Raw genomic sequence first — 15,582 nt, 5'->3', positions numbered from 1 at the left:
GGCGGGTTATATGATGCGTGTGAGTTCCAGCACTTTTTTTTTTTTTTTTTTTTTTACAAAAAAAGCACTGTGTGTAAGGATTACATATTGCTCCTGATGCAATATATCCTAATCCTCCTTGTCAGGCTCAAACTATGCTACGATCAGTACAAAAACCAAATTTTGTGTGGCTGCTGTGAAAGCATGGCAACAACTAGTGCAACTAGAGTGGTAGTCAAAACTCATTGCAAGATTTTTATTTTATCAATTTTACCAGGGGAGAGTGGTATGCTGATCTTTGATTAATGGAGTTAAGTCAAAGAGTATACTTCTTAAATTTGCCTTGTTTAGTGACTAGACCAGATAGCTGTTCTATCCTGGCTATGTATATTTTGCTGCTTTAATTGCTGGCTTCTATTCCTCCTCAACCACAAGGCTAAAGATAATGCTATTCTTAGGGTTTAATGGGGTCAAGTTAAGAAAGAGGATTCATGGATTATCCTGTTTCTTTTTCTTCCTCCAAGTATCATTTTCTGACAGGAAAATTAACAATCTCCTTAATGTGTGATAGTGCTAGGCTGAGCAAATATAGGAAAATTCTTTGAATGGTGGGGTTTGATTAACAATCAAGTTGCACAAATAGCAGATCATAGAAATAGAGGTGCATTTTAATTATGGCCATGAGAAGGCTTGTTATGTGTAATTGTGTACATGAAGGATGGATCCATGCAATTGGTAGCCACAGAATCATACAGCTGGAAGGGACCTCAGAGGTCTTCTAGTCCCACCCCCTGTGTAAGGCAAGAGCCCTTATACCATCCGGGTCAAATGGTTGTCCAGTCAATTTTTGAAAACTTCCAGTGAGGGAGCACCCAGTAACTCTGGGAGGCAAGCTATACTGATTAATTGATCTCACTATCAGAAAATTTCTCCTTACTTCTAGGTTGGATCTCTCTCTAACAAGCTTCCACCTGTTACTTCTTGTTCTTCCCTCTGGTGCTTTGGAAAATAACCCCGTCTTCTCTGTGACAACCCTTCAAGTACTGGAAGACAGTTATTATGTCTTCCTAATCCTTGTGTTGCTAGGCTAGACATATCTAGCTCCCTCAACCGTTCATCATACAATTTAGCCCCCAGACCTTCTATCAAGGGAGTTTACCAAGAGTTAGTTGAACCCAAACCTTCTCTATGCTTTGGAAGAACATATGGGAAGTGCTAAAATGTGTTTTTTATGTTTTAAAATCTTATATTTTAATGCATAAATCAAAATAAAGTACAGAATAATATAACATTGCTAAACTCAGTCTCCATAAAGGAATATATTAAGCAGTATATGCTTTCAAACAACTGTATACTGATAATCATCAAAGAGAAGCTGCAGCATTCCAAAAATGCATTTTCCATTCTGGGTACTACATAACTTATGACTGGCATAGCTCAGGCCATGAATGATAAATTATCATTGCAACGTGTTATAGTCATGTGTTTGTTTAACTACAGTATGGCTCAATCTGAATTACCTCAGAGCATTCAGAAATACTGTAAGAGCACTGGCTGTTTCATGGTGTCAAACTTCACAAGTACTGTAATCAAACCATAATACCCAAAATTGATTTGTTGATGCCTTCCCACTAAGTGCATGAAGATTTCTGATAATTAATTATGCAACAAAAAATAGTTAGAAACTATTTACAAAGTGGAAGTTGATGTAAATTCTTATTGTCAAACTAACAAATAAACTTGCATAATGCTCCTGATTAACTTGGTGCCTACGTCTTGTGACTTGATGCCTGAAGCAAATTATTTCTTTAACTTCAGTTTCTATTAGATTTTATTACTGTAAACAAAATTCATATATACATATATATAATGACAGTGATTAGAAATGAAAAGGCTGGCAAAAAACAACAATAACAGAATCTCCCAGTGGATCATTTCTGAAACGTGTTGGCTCAAGGGAAAATCTTCCACTGTGTCCATTGCTGTGGCTTTTCCTTGTTTGGCAACAAACACACATAGCCTGGCACGCTTTGATTGATCCTGCCTGCTGCAGCTGACCCAAGCAGACCACTGGGAGTGATGGCTGAATCAGCTGCTGAAGGAACATCAAAATAGTTGGATACACTGCAAGTGATACATTTTCTTTATAATCAACAGCCCCAAACCAACACAGAATCTGTTCATATTATATAAGACTAGCATATTGCTTCCTCTTCTTGTTTACTAGTAAAACAGAATAAATAATCATCCTTATGTGATTGCTTTAATTCCCCTCATGTGAGGACTTTAGTAGATTTATATACTAAAAACATTTCTGCTATAGCATTCTATGAGCCTTTCTTCACTAGTTAGTTATTCATTAGTTATTTACACCCCCATTGGAATGGCTAGCAACCACAATTTTATTCCAGGCTGATCTCCTTATGCCATGAGTTATGCGAAATATTATCCAACTGCAAAGCATAGAAGAAAGCCAGGGCAAACCCAGGACAAAGCATCCTTACACAGATAAATCTATCACCACAGGATGAGATGGGTCCTGCTTATGATCCCTACTATGAAAGACTGCATCATGGAGTGGCCAACAGAAGCATTCAGGAAGTTCACATGAGGGTTATGGCTCTTTTCCACTGTTGATCCTTATTAAATGGCATTTAAGGAATGCTGCTTTTGATTCCAGAGATAAGATTCACTATGAAGACTATAAGCCATTGATGGCTCTATTTTTCATGAATTTAACTGGTCTGCTTTTAAAATTGTCTTTATTGGTACAATGAACAGTTCAGAGGGATAGTGGGGAACAAATATCAACATGCATGGCACCATCATCAATGCTTGTGTCACTACATAATATGCCATTTGCAAGATGACATCATTATTTATTTTCCTTTATATATCAAATTTAGAGACTGCTATATCATTCACAGATGCATGTGCTATTATTTTGACATAATTTTGGCTGTGAATTCCATAGTTTAATTATCTGTTGGATAAAAAACTGTTTAGGACTATGCAAAGAATTTGAAAGAGATGATGTGAGCACACCACTCTCTTTGAACGATTAAACCAGTCACATCCTTCAGAAAGGTCTATGTTTTCCAGTTGTTTCCACATATATAGCCTCTGCTTGTATCCACAAGGGAAGCCATGACTAGCCATGTAGATAATATATTTTTACAAAACAGAAAAAGCAACTGGAAAAACCTTTAAATCACATAAGCTGTCTTAGGAATACAGCTGTTTTAACTCTGCATGGAAAAACACCTTACTCTGATTTTAATAATGACAAATGAGGAAAAACTTTTCTCTACTCAGTTTTTGATAATCAAACACAATTGCATGCCTGGAACTGTATATGATGATTTAAGAATGGTCTCAAAGATTAATAAAAGATGGGATGACCAGCCCAAGGCCCCAACCTTAGTTTTGCAGTCCCAATGTCTGTTAGGATTATGTTGCTGAAATTCAGCAGCAAATTGTTGATGCTTTTGTTTCTATGATTCTAAAAAGTTAAATTTATACTTTTTGCAAAGTTAACCTTAAAAATAAAGGTGTTAAGGCTCTGTTGAGTTAAATAAATTCATTTTGTCTAACCAGCCACCACCCTCCAAGTATTCTCTCTCTCTCCATCCGTCTCTGTCTGTCTGTTTGTCTGTCTCTCTCTCTCATAACAACAACAAACAAACCTTTACCCCACCATCAGCAACATTATCTCTGGTGATATTACTGAATTACCATCCGACGGCTTTAATTGTTTGAATTTAAAAACATACCGCCCCTGCAGGGTATCCACTAGGTATGGTCAAAAAAGCCAAAATGGCAACCAAGACTCTGCAATAAAAGTTCTGCCTGTTTTTAAGTGAGACTTTTTTGACTGTACCCTGTGGACACCCTGCACACCCCCCATAATAAGATGGATAGAAGAACAAGTTTTAGGAACCTATGTGGCTTAATGTTATGAAGAAGGAAAGGGAAAATCAGGTTCCAGTTTCTGCTCAATTATGAATTTTTCTGGATGACTTTGGACTTTGGATTTTCTCTCACCTTAAACTATCTCACCAGGAAAGTTATTATGAAGTAAAATCAATAATACGGGAAATCTGTATAAACTTCAGTGGCATGTCACTTAATCAGTTATACAAATAGGAATGCAAGTTTTACCTAATTCTAAAATCAGATAGAAAAAAATAGCAGCAGCAACAACTATAAAATCTGCTAAGTCACTATTAAAATTTATACCCTCTGCAAAACACAATCTAGGCTTCTGATTTGAATGAAGCTATAAATGTCTCATTCTGATATCCCTTTTATTAATCACAACTATGCACGCTAATACAATCGTATTTATATAGACACATGAGATATTTCTTCTCTTTGTTTATTATAGCAGCAGCTGGAAATAGAATTACTGAATCATTGTCCATTTCAGTCTGTTCCCTCACTGGCTTTGTCTGCAAATTAAGAGTGATTTCTGGATTAAACTTTAGAAGTATAGAATCTTATGCTATAAAATCTAGGACTATCAGGCCCATGCTGCAAAAATCCAGTTGGTAGATAAAAAGATATAGAAAAAAATTACAGTGCAGATCCGGGTGCTCTGATAAAATCTCACATTGAGCTAGGACTATCTGCATTCATAATCCTTGCAACAGTAGCCACAATGCGTTCCTTTGCACTTAGTCCTATGTTTTGCTGTATGCTTGTATTACTCCAAGCTGCATTGCCATACAGAGAACCATGTGCTGCTTTACACACTATTAAAACAGCTCTCATCCTGTAGCCTCCATCCAAAGGCTGGCAGAAAAGAATAAGGGAAAAAGAAAGGAAAAAAATGAAAGGAGCTAAGACTAAGTAATATTCCCCTTTTTGCTTAAACTTTTGTTTACCCAGACACACACACATATATATGCAAAACAAAACAAAATAACAAACAAACCAAAAAACTGCTTTGTTTCCTTTGATTCCCCAATCCCCTCATTCTGCTAAGGTAACACTTACTAAGGGAGTTGTACAGATAACCCCTCACTGCAAACTCCCCAGTCAATGCATTTTTTTTTTACCTTGGTTTTGCTGTAGGACAAAGCTTCCCCCCTGTTTGTCTTCCTGCAGTTTTTGCACAGCAGTGGTGTGTCTCTTCTCAGATTGGACTACAAGAAGCATTTCTAGAGCAACTGCACTATGAACATTTGGAAACTCCATAGTCCCCATCAGATCATTGCCTCTTCTCTCTTATAGCTACTGATTATACTGTCTCTAAGGACAAACACTGTGCACCTTTTGCTTCACCCTATACCCAATACATGCATCCACCCATACATGCATGAAACACATGCAGAAGGTTGATGATCTTGTTGATGTTCTATAGTGATCTGACCTTAAATCAGGTTACAAGTCAGTTTTGAAAGGAAATTCCAGCAGGGATCCATTTCCCAAACCTAGAGAGAGAGAGAGAGAGAGAGAGAGAGAGAGAGAGAGAGAGAGAGAGAGAGAGAGAGAGAGAGAGAGAGAGAGAGAGAGAGAGAGAGAATATGGGGAGGGAAGGGTCAGGTTTCAGATCATGTCCTCTTTAAGCCTCTTCCTTTTCTGGCTGCCCTTTCAGCATGAAGTCCTTGCCCACACATAAATCCTGCTAATACCTCTGTTGCTATCGGAGAATTTACTTTGTGAAGATTGCCCGTTCCCTAAAAGGATTTCTCCTTGATTAACAAACCAATGCTTGGACTTAAAACAAGGCTTAGGGTGAGCTAGTTTGGGTAGAAAATCAGTAAAATAAAAAAAAAATAGCAAAAAGGAAAGAAATGATCTGGATGTTCTTTGGAAATGGAAGTTTTTGATATTGTCCAAATCATCTCAAACAGTTAACAATGTAATCTCAACTATCTTTAGAAGCTGACCAGATCTTCCAAGATGTAACAGTATTAGTACAATATCTGCATTCCCCCATTTTTGTGACATTTTGCATATTTGATTAAATTTGCAGTGCCCATTCAGGCTAAGCATAAAAAAGGCTGAAGTCTCAACAAATCCTTTTTGCAGTCTTCCAGGCCAGCTAAAATCTGAGAAGGAACATAGGCAATATGGTTTAGCAATTATGAGTGACCTAGTTTAGCCAGCCAGTGTAGTGGGGAGAGAGTGTGCTAGCTTAAGAATCCTTTCTAAATATATATTGGGCCTCTATCTAGAGCTGGATGTTTAATGATGTTTGGCTTGTGGTTTTTGGAGTGTGAGTAAAGGACTGTTCAACACAGTTACATATTTTTGTGCTTCTGTATCCATTGTTCATTAATCAAATGTGAATTTATATAATTGATCACAGAGAACCCAAGCTTTAACCACTACCAGCTCATTTTTTTTTCAAGTAACTTTGCTGTAGCTTGGGACTATAAATATTTGTGCAGGTAATCCTTGACTTACTACCATTCATTTAGTAACCGCTAGAAGTTATAATGGCACCGAAAACCTCTAGAAGTTATGATGACCACTTCTCACATTCAAGAGCTTTTATAAGAGTAAAGATGCAGCCAAGAGCAGACTGTGGAACAGATCATGAATTGGTTATCCTTAAGCTAAAACAGAAGAACAAAGCCAACCAGATTGTATGATGTGATCTTGAGCATATGCTACCATTTTCAAGGAGAACATCAGATTTACTTTAAAGTCTTGAACCTCACTGATAGAGAACCAGAGGAACTAAAGAATGAAACTGAAAATGTTTCAGGATGAATGTAAAAAGAAACTGCCAAAGATCAAGAAACAGAAGAAAGCAAATTAAATGTTGGAAGAAATGATGGAAATTGTAAAGAACAAAACAGAAGCATAAACCAAGAAAAATAAAAATCAAAGAAAGGAAATGAACAAAGAATTTCAGAAAGCCATTAATTAGTTTTAACCAACTTTTCACAATTAAGCATTCACAGGCCTTGGGGATAGAATTGTATAATTAAATGAAAGTTAAAAAAATTTGTCCAGCATTTCCATAAGGACCAAATTGGACCCTCCCAGAAGTCTCCAAGCAGGGCATGAATGCAACAGCCTCCATCACAGTTTCTCCCCACACATGATCCTCGTGACAAATATTCTATCATCCAAATTTTTTTCTAATCCCTCAATCATACCATTTGCTAGCCTTCATCACAAATCCGTCAATTAAACCTTTTGTGCAGTAATATTTTCTACTGTTTGTTATGCATCCTGCTGCTCATTCTTTCCCTCAGTAGATTCTAGGTTCTACTTTGAGGGAGGAAAAACATCCACTTTATCCACACCATGTATCTTTATTTCTATAAACTACTAGTACATTGTCTTATTTTTTTTTATTTCTTAAAGCCTTAAATATTTTAGTCTTACTTTGTTAAGGAAACTGTTCCAACACCTTAATTTTTATTGCTCTTTTTTTTTGCACCTTTTCCAGCTCTACAGTACAAATATAGTATGCCAAAAAACGTGATACCACAGATTTATGTAACACCATTAAGGCTTGAACAATTTTATCATCACTTCTTTTTCTAATAATCTGTAGTGTGAAATTTATTGTTTCACAGCTGCCAAACCCTGACTCCTTTTACATAATACAATGAGTGTGTATATAAAAGAAAAGTATTGTGCTATCTTCTAAGTGCATTTAAGAAAAGGTGTGCAAATATTAACCTTCCCCATTCTGCAGTCCCAGTAGGAATCAGGGCTGATCTCAATTTTCTCTGGTAAAATAAGAGTTGGACCACAAGATGCCTTTGTAAGGGGCTGTGAATGGGCGGGAACAATGTCCTCCATTCCTGCAGTAAGGAATTGGTAAGAGGTTCATATAGATGATGAACCACATAGAAAGTGTAAATCTGCCTTAGAGAGAATACTACAGAGATAGGAAGGCCACAGAGAAAGTGGTTGGCCCAGAGTAAGACATTTGTAGCCTTTCCACATCTTAAAAGCAATATGCATTTAGCCCAGGGCCTATAAGTATTAGTGTACATTCATTTGTTAATAATTGATAGATTTTTAGCATAGTTTCATTTGTTAATAATTCATAGCCTAAATCTCACTTGATCATACAGAATATCAAAGTAAGTTTTGTCCCAGGAGTGTACATTAGACTGCTGAGCCTTAACTCTCAGTCAAAAGCTTCTGCGAGGTCAGGAGACCTCAAAACAGACACAACAGTGGATGCAGTTTCAGAATCAAGTCCTCATCACTTTGTACGTATGCATGATAGTGATGCACAGAGAAAAGAATTAGACTTGGCTTCTGATGCTGTGTCAGTCATGTTGCCTATTGGATCCTGTACCCAGTGGACACCCTTGTTCAAAATGCTAAAAAATGAATGAACTCCCAGCATCCTAGCACAGAAGTATAATGTTCCAATAGCACAAAAGAGAGGATAGTTATGGCTCTCTTTGTGATTGAGAGCTGAAAAAGGAAATAAAGCTTAATGCAATGTTAGCTTTGTTGCCTCAAATGAGCTTTCTGACAGGTAGCAAATTTAATAAGGTGATAAAACTCATTGATCAATTACTAATGGCAAAGTCACAAATCTTGATCCTCTATTTTGTCTTCACATATGGGATTAAGTTGCAATATTAAATATTGTTTGTAGTCACCCCCCCTCAATGCAACAGAAACGCCATAAAATCTGTGAAGTGCTTCGAAAGGCTATGAAATGCTTTGAAGTTGCTGATTTGATTCACTGCTTTCATACAGTTCTCTGCTTTGATTTACAAATATGCTTGGCTGGAATGATTCAGTTGATGTTTTGTTGAACTGAAGAACTCCTTTGAAGTTTTGCACAACTCTAGTTCTTAAACACCTTTCAGCAGAATTTATTTGCTAGCCCATTAAGCACTTTGTACATTTGACTGATTCTGAGAATAGACTGAGAACTGTATTACATGATTTATGTCCAATGTATAACCCATATTTTCTCTCACCATGTAGCTTGTGAGAAATAGCTTGCAGGAAGTAACTTTGAGCAACTTCCTCCCCTCAAAAAAATAATCGAAGAGGGAAAGGAGTAAGCAAACATTTTCACTCATATTTGTCCTTAGTTCTGACTGCATACTGTAATTTTATATTTGTGAAAAGTATCATGTTGCTTGAGCTCTTAGCCTAGTCCTAAGCATATTTATTTGGAAAAAATAATTCCTCCCAGATTCAATGGAACTTGTTTATTTATGCCTAGGATTGTTGATATTTGTATCTATTATCATGGTATGTTAATCTGATTGCACAAGATGTTGCTCTGATACTGAATTCTGTTGTTCTGGAATGCAGACTGAATTTTTAAAGAAGAAATTTAACATTCAGGTGAAAAAAGAAAAAGATATATATTTTAGTTGTTTATGGGAGAGGTAGTAATAAGTCCCAGGGAGATGCATTAGTTACTAGAGGAAGCTATCAGGATGCACGATGAATAAATCTATCCTACATATACATTCAATTTATATCTTGATATCCTGGGTAAACAGGAAGGGGTTTAAATAACTTAGGTTCCACAAGAAATGAAGAAAACTTCATTTCTTGTGGAAATGAAGGCAGACCAAGTATGTGGGGCATAGCTTCTGGAATCTTTCTAGCCTCTTTTCCAGCATTTGTCGGAAGTGCATTTTCTTCTGTGTAAAAGAGTGGTTTAAGCTAGTGACACCCTTTTATAAGTGTATAAAAAAATTAGAATAACAGAGTTGGAAGGGACCTTGGAGGTCTTCTAGGCAATCTTCTGCCAAGCAGAAAACCCTATACCGTTCCAAACAAATGGCTGTCCAATCTCTTCCTAAAAACCTCCAATGATGGAACATCCACATCTTCTGAAGGCAAGCTATTCACTGATTATTTTTTCTCACTGTAAAGACCATTCTCCTTAGTTTTAGGTTGGATCAATCTTTGATAAGTTTCCATCTGTTACTTCTTGTCTTGTCCTTTGGAAAATAGGTTGACTCCCTCTTTGAGATAGCGTCTCAAATATTCGAAGATTGCTATCATGTCACCCCTAGTCCTTCTCTTTGTTAGACTAGACACCCATTTTCTGCAATTGTTTGTCATATGTGTTAATCTCCAGACCCTAATCATTTTTTTTTGCTCTTCTCTCTGCTCTTTCTAGAGTCTCAATATCTTTTTTTTGTATCGTGATGACCAGAACTGGATGCAGTATATTGCATCCTTCTGGGTTTTTGTTTTTGTTTTTGCACAGTATGCATTTTATTCCAAAGGGCTATTCAGATTGTGTGCATATGTGTTGTTTGTTAGAAAAGCCTATATAGCACAGGACAGCAGCAGAGGCTTTTCTATGAATCAGTGACCTTGAGGGAAGTGAGACTGAACCCAGAGTGCAACTATCCCAGGATTCCAAGCTACTCCAAATTTGTGTTTTCCAAATGGATGAATCAGAGGACTTTTTTTCTCCAGAATGTTTGGTTATGAAGCTCATAGCCACACCTGGCCCATTTTCTAACTCAATCTTTCTTTGGTCAGTTTCTCCTCCTGCACCAAATGTGGTCCTGTTCTGGTCTGTTTACAAAAGGCTATTCTAATGATTAAGTCCTTTCTTTACGACACTCTGTTGAGTTGAAAGGAGTAAAAAGATGAAATTATTAAATAGTCATTTTCAAACAAGTTGTCTTGATTTCTAAAGGTGTAATCATGTTTTATTGTGTGAAAAAGGCACAGAATAGACTGTGGTGATTTGCCTAACCTGGGTTCAATTTTTTCTTCTCATTGAACTTTTCAGTCTAAATGTTAAATTATGGTATATTTATAACTCTTGGTTCAGACAGACTCATTTTTTCTAGTTTTAGATCAAAAATCAGGAATTAAACACATCTTTTTTGACCCAAAGGTGCTTTTTCACAAGGCAACTGGTCTTTGTTTTTCTTTGAAGATGTTTTGCTTCTCATCCAAGAAGCATTTTTGAATTTCTTCTTGTAGTACATGAGATCTGAATTTGGATATTCATTTGGATAAGGCTAAGTATTCTTTTTTCAACCAGTAATTTGTAATGTAACCTTAATATGTACGCATCTGAACTCTTCTATTCAGGGTTCAGACCTAGTCATAGAATATAAATTACATTTATTGCTTTGGTGGCACTCTTCTTGTTCTTGCTTGATCTCTTAGCATGCTTGATACCATTTATCATGATATCCTATTGGAATGACTGCAAAGGTTGGCAGCAACACTAACTTTAACTAATATCAGAGTAGTACTGTACTTGTGCAAGGTCTGGCACAATTCTTCCATTTTGAAACATGCAGTGCCCTATTCATGGTAGAAGGTCACATAGTTTCCATCATCTATAGCTAATCTAGGATATCATCCAAATTAATTTGATTGTCATAGGTTTAAATAATCATAGTAATCAGTTTTAGGTATGAATTGCTTTTATCTTATATTGAGAGGATACTGATTAAGCAGGCAGATAATTTATGGCAAGATTGTGAATGTGACTCTCCTGGTGTTGTTTCATATTACTTCCATGCCCCTTCCATATATATATCTACCCTTTGGACTACTTCTAAGGCTGGCTTAAAGGTTATCAACACTGTAGGAGATGACCAGTGTAATCCTGAGGAAAGAGTTGCACCATCAGTCTTGAGTCTCTTTGTGCCCACAGGAGATCTTAGTCCAGCCCACCTTGAATTCCATTATCTCTAATCTACTGTCAATTTGCTTTGACTGTTAGTAGTTCAGATTCTTGTAGAGAGCTTACGCTTCTAATAAGCCTATATATTTATTTGAATTGCCTGGAGTCCTGATTTCCTGTGCTTGACAAACACATGCATCAACACAAGATCTGGACACAGATGTGACTCAACTCTAAACTTTAATTCCTCATTGAACAGATAATATGAATGTATTGACTTAGAGACTGGATGGGGAAGAAAAAGCTTAGGTTCTATCCCAACTAGGTGGAATGGCTGCATGTTCAGGAAGCATCCAGTTTCAGGGAGAGACCATCCTTAATTCTGGATCATACTGCCATATATAAAATGGGCTCTTAACTTGGGAGAGGGGGCTTATTCATCTTTCATTTAGATCATTGCATAGATCAATATAATCTGCATGGAGTGCCTTTGAAAAGCATTTAGAAGACACAGCTGATCCAGAATGCAATAACTCAAGTGGTTATGGATGCTATCTAATTTATTCATAGAACACAGCTACTTTGAAATTTTCATTGGTTGAAAGTTAACTTATGGGTGATCATTTTAAAAGCCCTTCATCCCTCAAGATGTAGGCATCTGTGGGACCACTTATCCCCAATACTATCTGCCATTCTAATAAGACGTGGTAAACAGCCTCCCTTCATGCTCTAGGATTATTATCTGCGTGAGTCAGGGAAATAATCCTTCTCCATCAGTGTGCCCCCCCTCCACCTCCGTGGAACATAATTCACCCAGAAGTGCAGATTGTTCCTCTTTGTTTTCAGAAAGGTGATTCAGCTTGGCTATTACAGGAGGCATCAGAAATTTGGTTGTCATAAAACTTTTCCTCTGATATATAATTTTATAATTAAATGAAGCTCCTTGTGTTTATGTTTACTTATGTTGATTTTTTTAAAATATACATTTATGTTTTTAACCTTATTTACAATGTTAGGATGTATGCCATGCAGAGTTAGAATGGTTTATAAAACCATGAATAAATAAAATTATTATTTGAAGATTTATTATTGCTGCTGCTGTTATTACAAGAAAAGACTGTCATGATCTAGCAAGAAGTATACAGTATTATAGTAATTTTGTAGTGATTGGCAAGCCAATTCAATCCGAAAACATTTCTACAAGGCAGCCATCTCAAATAAAATTGTCTTGTTAAGTTGGCAAGTCACCAATTAAATGTGCTCGGAAAGGAAACTTTTTCCATTTCTGTTTAAAGACGCTGACTAAATTAACTGCAGCTCTCCTGCTATGCTTCAACTGTAGAACAAAGACTTCCAGGGTAATATGAGCTTGGAAGAGTCTGTTAATGGAAGCTTTAACTCTCATTTTCTGACTGACACTTTGCTCTGTAGAGGTGCAAGGGGAATATCCAGAAAGCTTGCTTTACTTGTTGAACATTTGTTACCTGTAAAGTATTTCCTGGTATATGTCTTTAATTTCATGGGTACCTGTTGTCTCTAATCTGACTTTCTGAATATGATCAGGAAAATTCCTGTGCAGCTCAGAACTTGAAGCATATACCAATTGAGTATAGTAGTCAAAAGTTTAAAGTCTGCAAGTGAAAAATATACAACATGCACCCTATTAAAACAAGCTGTGTAGGAATGCTATGGGTGAGTTCCTTTAAAGCAATATTTTCAGAAAGGTTGATGGAATATAAAAATGCATGCCATAGTAATTTAGATTGATATGGCTAGAGAATCAAGGGCTAGTAAGGTCCCATGTCTTTCCAGAAAGTGAGAATTTGGATTGAGCACCATTTAAATGGAAGATCACTGAATAATAATAATAATAATAATAATAATAATAATAATAATAATAATAATAATAATAATAATAATAATAATAATAATAATAATGTTGGAAGGGACCTTGGAGGTCATCGAGTCCAACCCCCTACTCAGGCGGGAACCCTGATTAAACAATTAATCAGTGGAACAACCTGCCTCCAGAAGCGGTGAATGCTCCAACACTGGAAGTTTTTAAGAAGAGACTGGACAGCCATTTGTCCGAAATGGTATAGGGTTACCTGCCTGAGCAGGGGGTTGGAATAGCTGACCTCCAAGGTCCCTTCCAATTTATTTATTATTATTATTATTATTATTATTATTATTATTATTATTATTATTATTATTATTATTATTACTATTATTATCAGTAGTAGTAGTAGTAGTAGTAGTGGTAGTAGTAGTAGTAGGATTATTTGATGAACATAATAACAAAACTAGGATAAGTCACACTTCTCAAGAAATCAATGATTCAGCCAATACTCGACTATCTCCAATTTTGTATGACTTATATGGAGGGAGTACATCTTTAAAAATCATGCTTAATATTTCAGTGACATTCAATACTGTTGATCATTATATACCCATGAGGGTTGCAGATTGGAGGTATTGTTTTTCAGTTATTTTGCTTCTTGAGTACATAAAGGGTGATCCAATCAGTCTTAATGACAGTGGAAAGATCAGGCCCTTGGCTACGACATTATGAGCCTCAGTGCTCAGTTTTCCCACCTTCTTTTTCAATATCTACATAAATCTACTGGGAAAGGTTTTTTTTTAAAATTCAGAGTGAAGTATAATCACCTCTGCTGAGCAGGAAATGCAGTAGAAGTCCTGATCCAGTCCTTGGAATCCATGAATGGGACTGGATGGGATGGAACAGGTTGTGAATAAATCCTAGCACGAGAGAGCTCTTTATTTGGAAGCTCCCTGGATCCAGAACTGCAACACCCCTGATTCTAGTTATCTTAGTCATGTCTCTCTGAAGAAGCAGCTGTGCAACTTTGGGATCTTCCTGAACTTATGACTTTTGCAAGCCTTTGTCCAGCATGCAATCTACATGAAAAGGTTCTGACAAGAGTTATCAATGTTCTTATTTTCTTGAAGGTGAATTATTTTAATTTGCTTTATATGGTGTGCCTTTATAAAAGGCAGCTGCCGACAGGCTGAATAGCCAACACTGATATAGCAGAGAAACATTAATATTGTGGGAGGTGCATTGATTGCCAATTGCACTTCAAGGTTCTACTCATTGCCTATAAAGTGCTTTAAGCTTGGATCCTTATTAGTGTGGGGACCCAAGTTAAATCTACTTGCCCAGCACATGCTGGCTGAGGATACACTAAGAATGCCTCCATCACGACATTAAAGGAATGGTATTTGGAAAAAAGCTTTCTCCTTAGCAGTCCCTTTATGCCAGTTCCTGAAGTAAGGATGGTCCCTAATCTTGGAAGGTGATGAAAACTGCAGGCATTTTGGAATTTGATATAAAATAGTCCTTTTCTAACCAATATTTGGGGGTAAAGATGTCACTTAATTGGATCTCTAACTGGAGGTAATTGTCTAGAATGCATGGAGTTACATAGTGTATGATTTACAATATTCATTTTGTTATTTTTATGATTTTATGGATAGTGCTATATAATTAATAGAGCAGGTGGCATACAAATGTAGCATGACATGAATAAATAAAATTAACTGGTGGAAATATTTATTAATTAAAATGGGGAGAAATTTCTTATGTAAATATTAATGCACGCATGCATGATTTCAATTTATGTTTCTGTTGTGTGATTCATACCGAGCATGTTTTTTATATTCTTCCCGTTCAGAAATGTGTGCAACTATACCTGCAGCCAAATAAAATAACATCAAATCTGCTTGCTTTGTAAGCACCAACCCTTCAAGGTGCAAGCAAACAAAATATGTGATTAACTTAAAATATAAAGTTATTTTATATAACATGCAGAAAGTGCAACAGGCGCACATTGCGGATACCATAGCCAAGAAACATGGCATGGACAGTAATTCAGTATGCGTGTGGCAAGACATTTTGCACTTCCCAGGTGGCATTTTTAAAATCATGTGAGATGGGAGGATCAGTGCTGACAGTTCTTCTCAGCCAAGTCATTATGACCATCTGCTCTCACTTTTACTGAGCCAAGAGCTTCTATAAA

The 15,582-nt window shown here is 36.5% G+C and overlaps 1 protein-coding gene across 1 annotated transcript in view; it reads right to left on the bottom strand.

The window, feature by feature from the left end:
* Positions 1–5,348, bottom strand: part of KY (kyphoscoliosis peptidase) — a 34,316-nt gene extending 28,968 nt beyond the window's left edge. Inside the window, exon 1 of the mRNA XM_015815597.2 lies at positions 5,040–5,348. Coding sequence (XP_015671083.1) covers positions 5,040–5,187 — 148 coding nt within the window. The 5' untranslated portion in view covers positions 5,188–5,348. The remainder of the gene's footprint in view (positions 1–5,039) is intronic.
* Positions 5,349–15,582: the final 10,234 nt, after the last annotated feature.

Source organism: Protobothrops mucrosquamatus, unplaced genomic scaffold (assembly GCF_001527695.2).
Source record: "Protobothrops mucrosquamatus isolate PMUCROS unplaced genomic scaffold, P.Mucros_1.0 scaffold353, whole genome shotgun sequence".
NCBI lineage: Eukaryota > Metazoa > Chordata > Lepidosauria > Squamata > Viperidae > Protobothrops > Protobothrops mucrosquamatus.
This window is presented reverse-complemented; position numbering and strand designations above follow the sequence as displayed.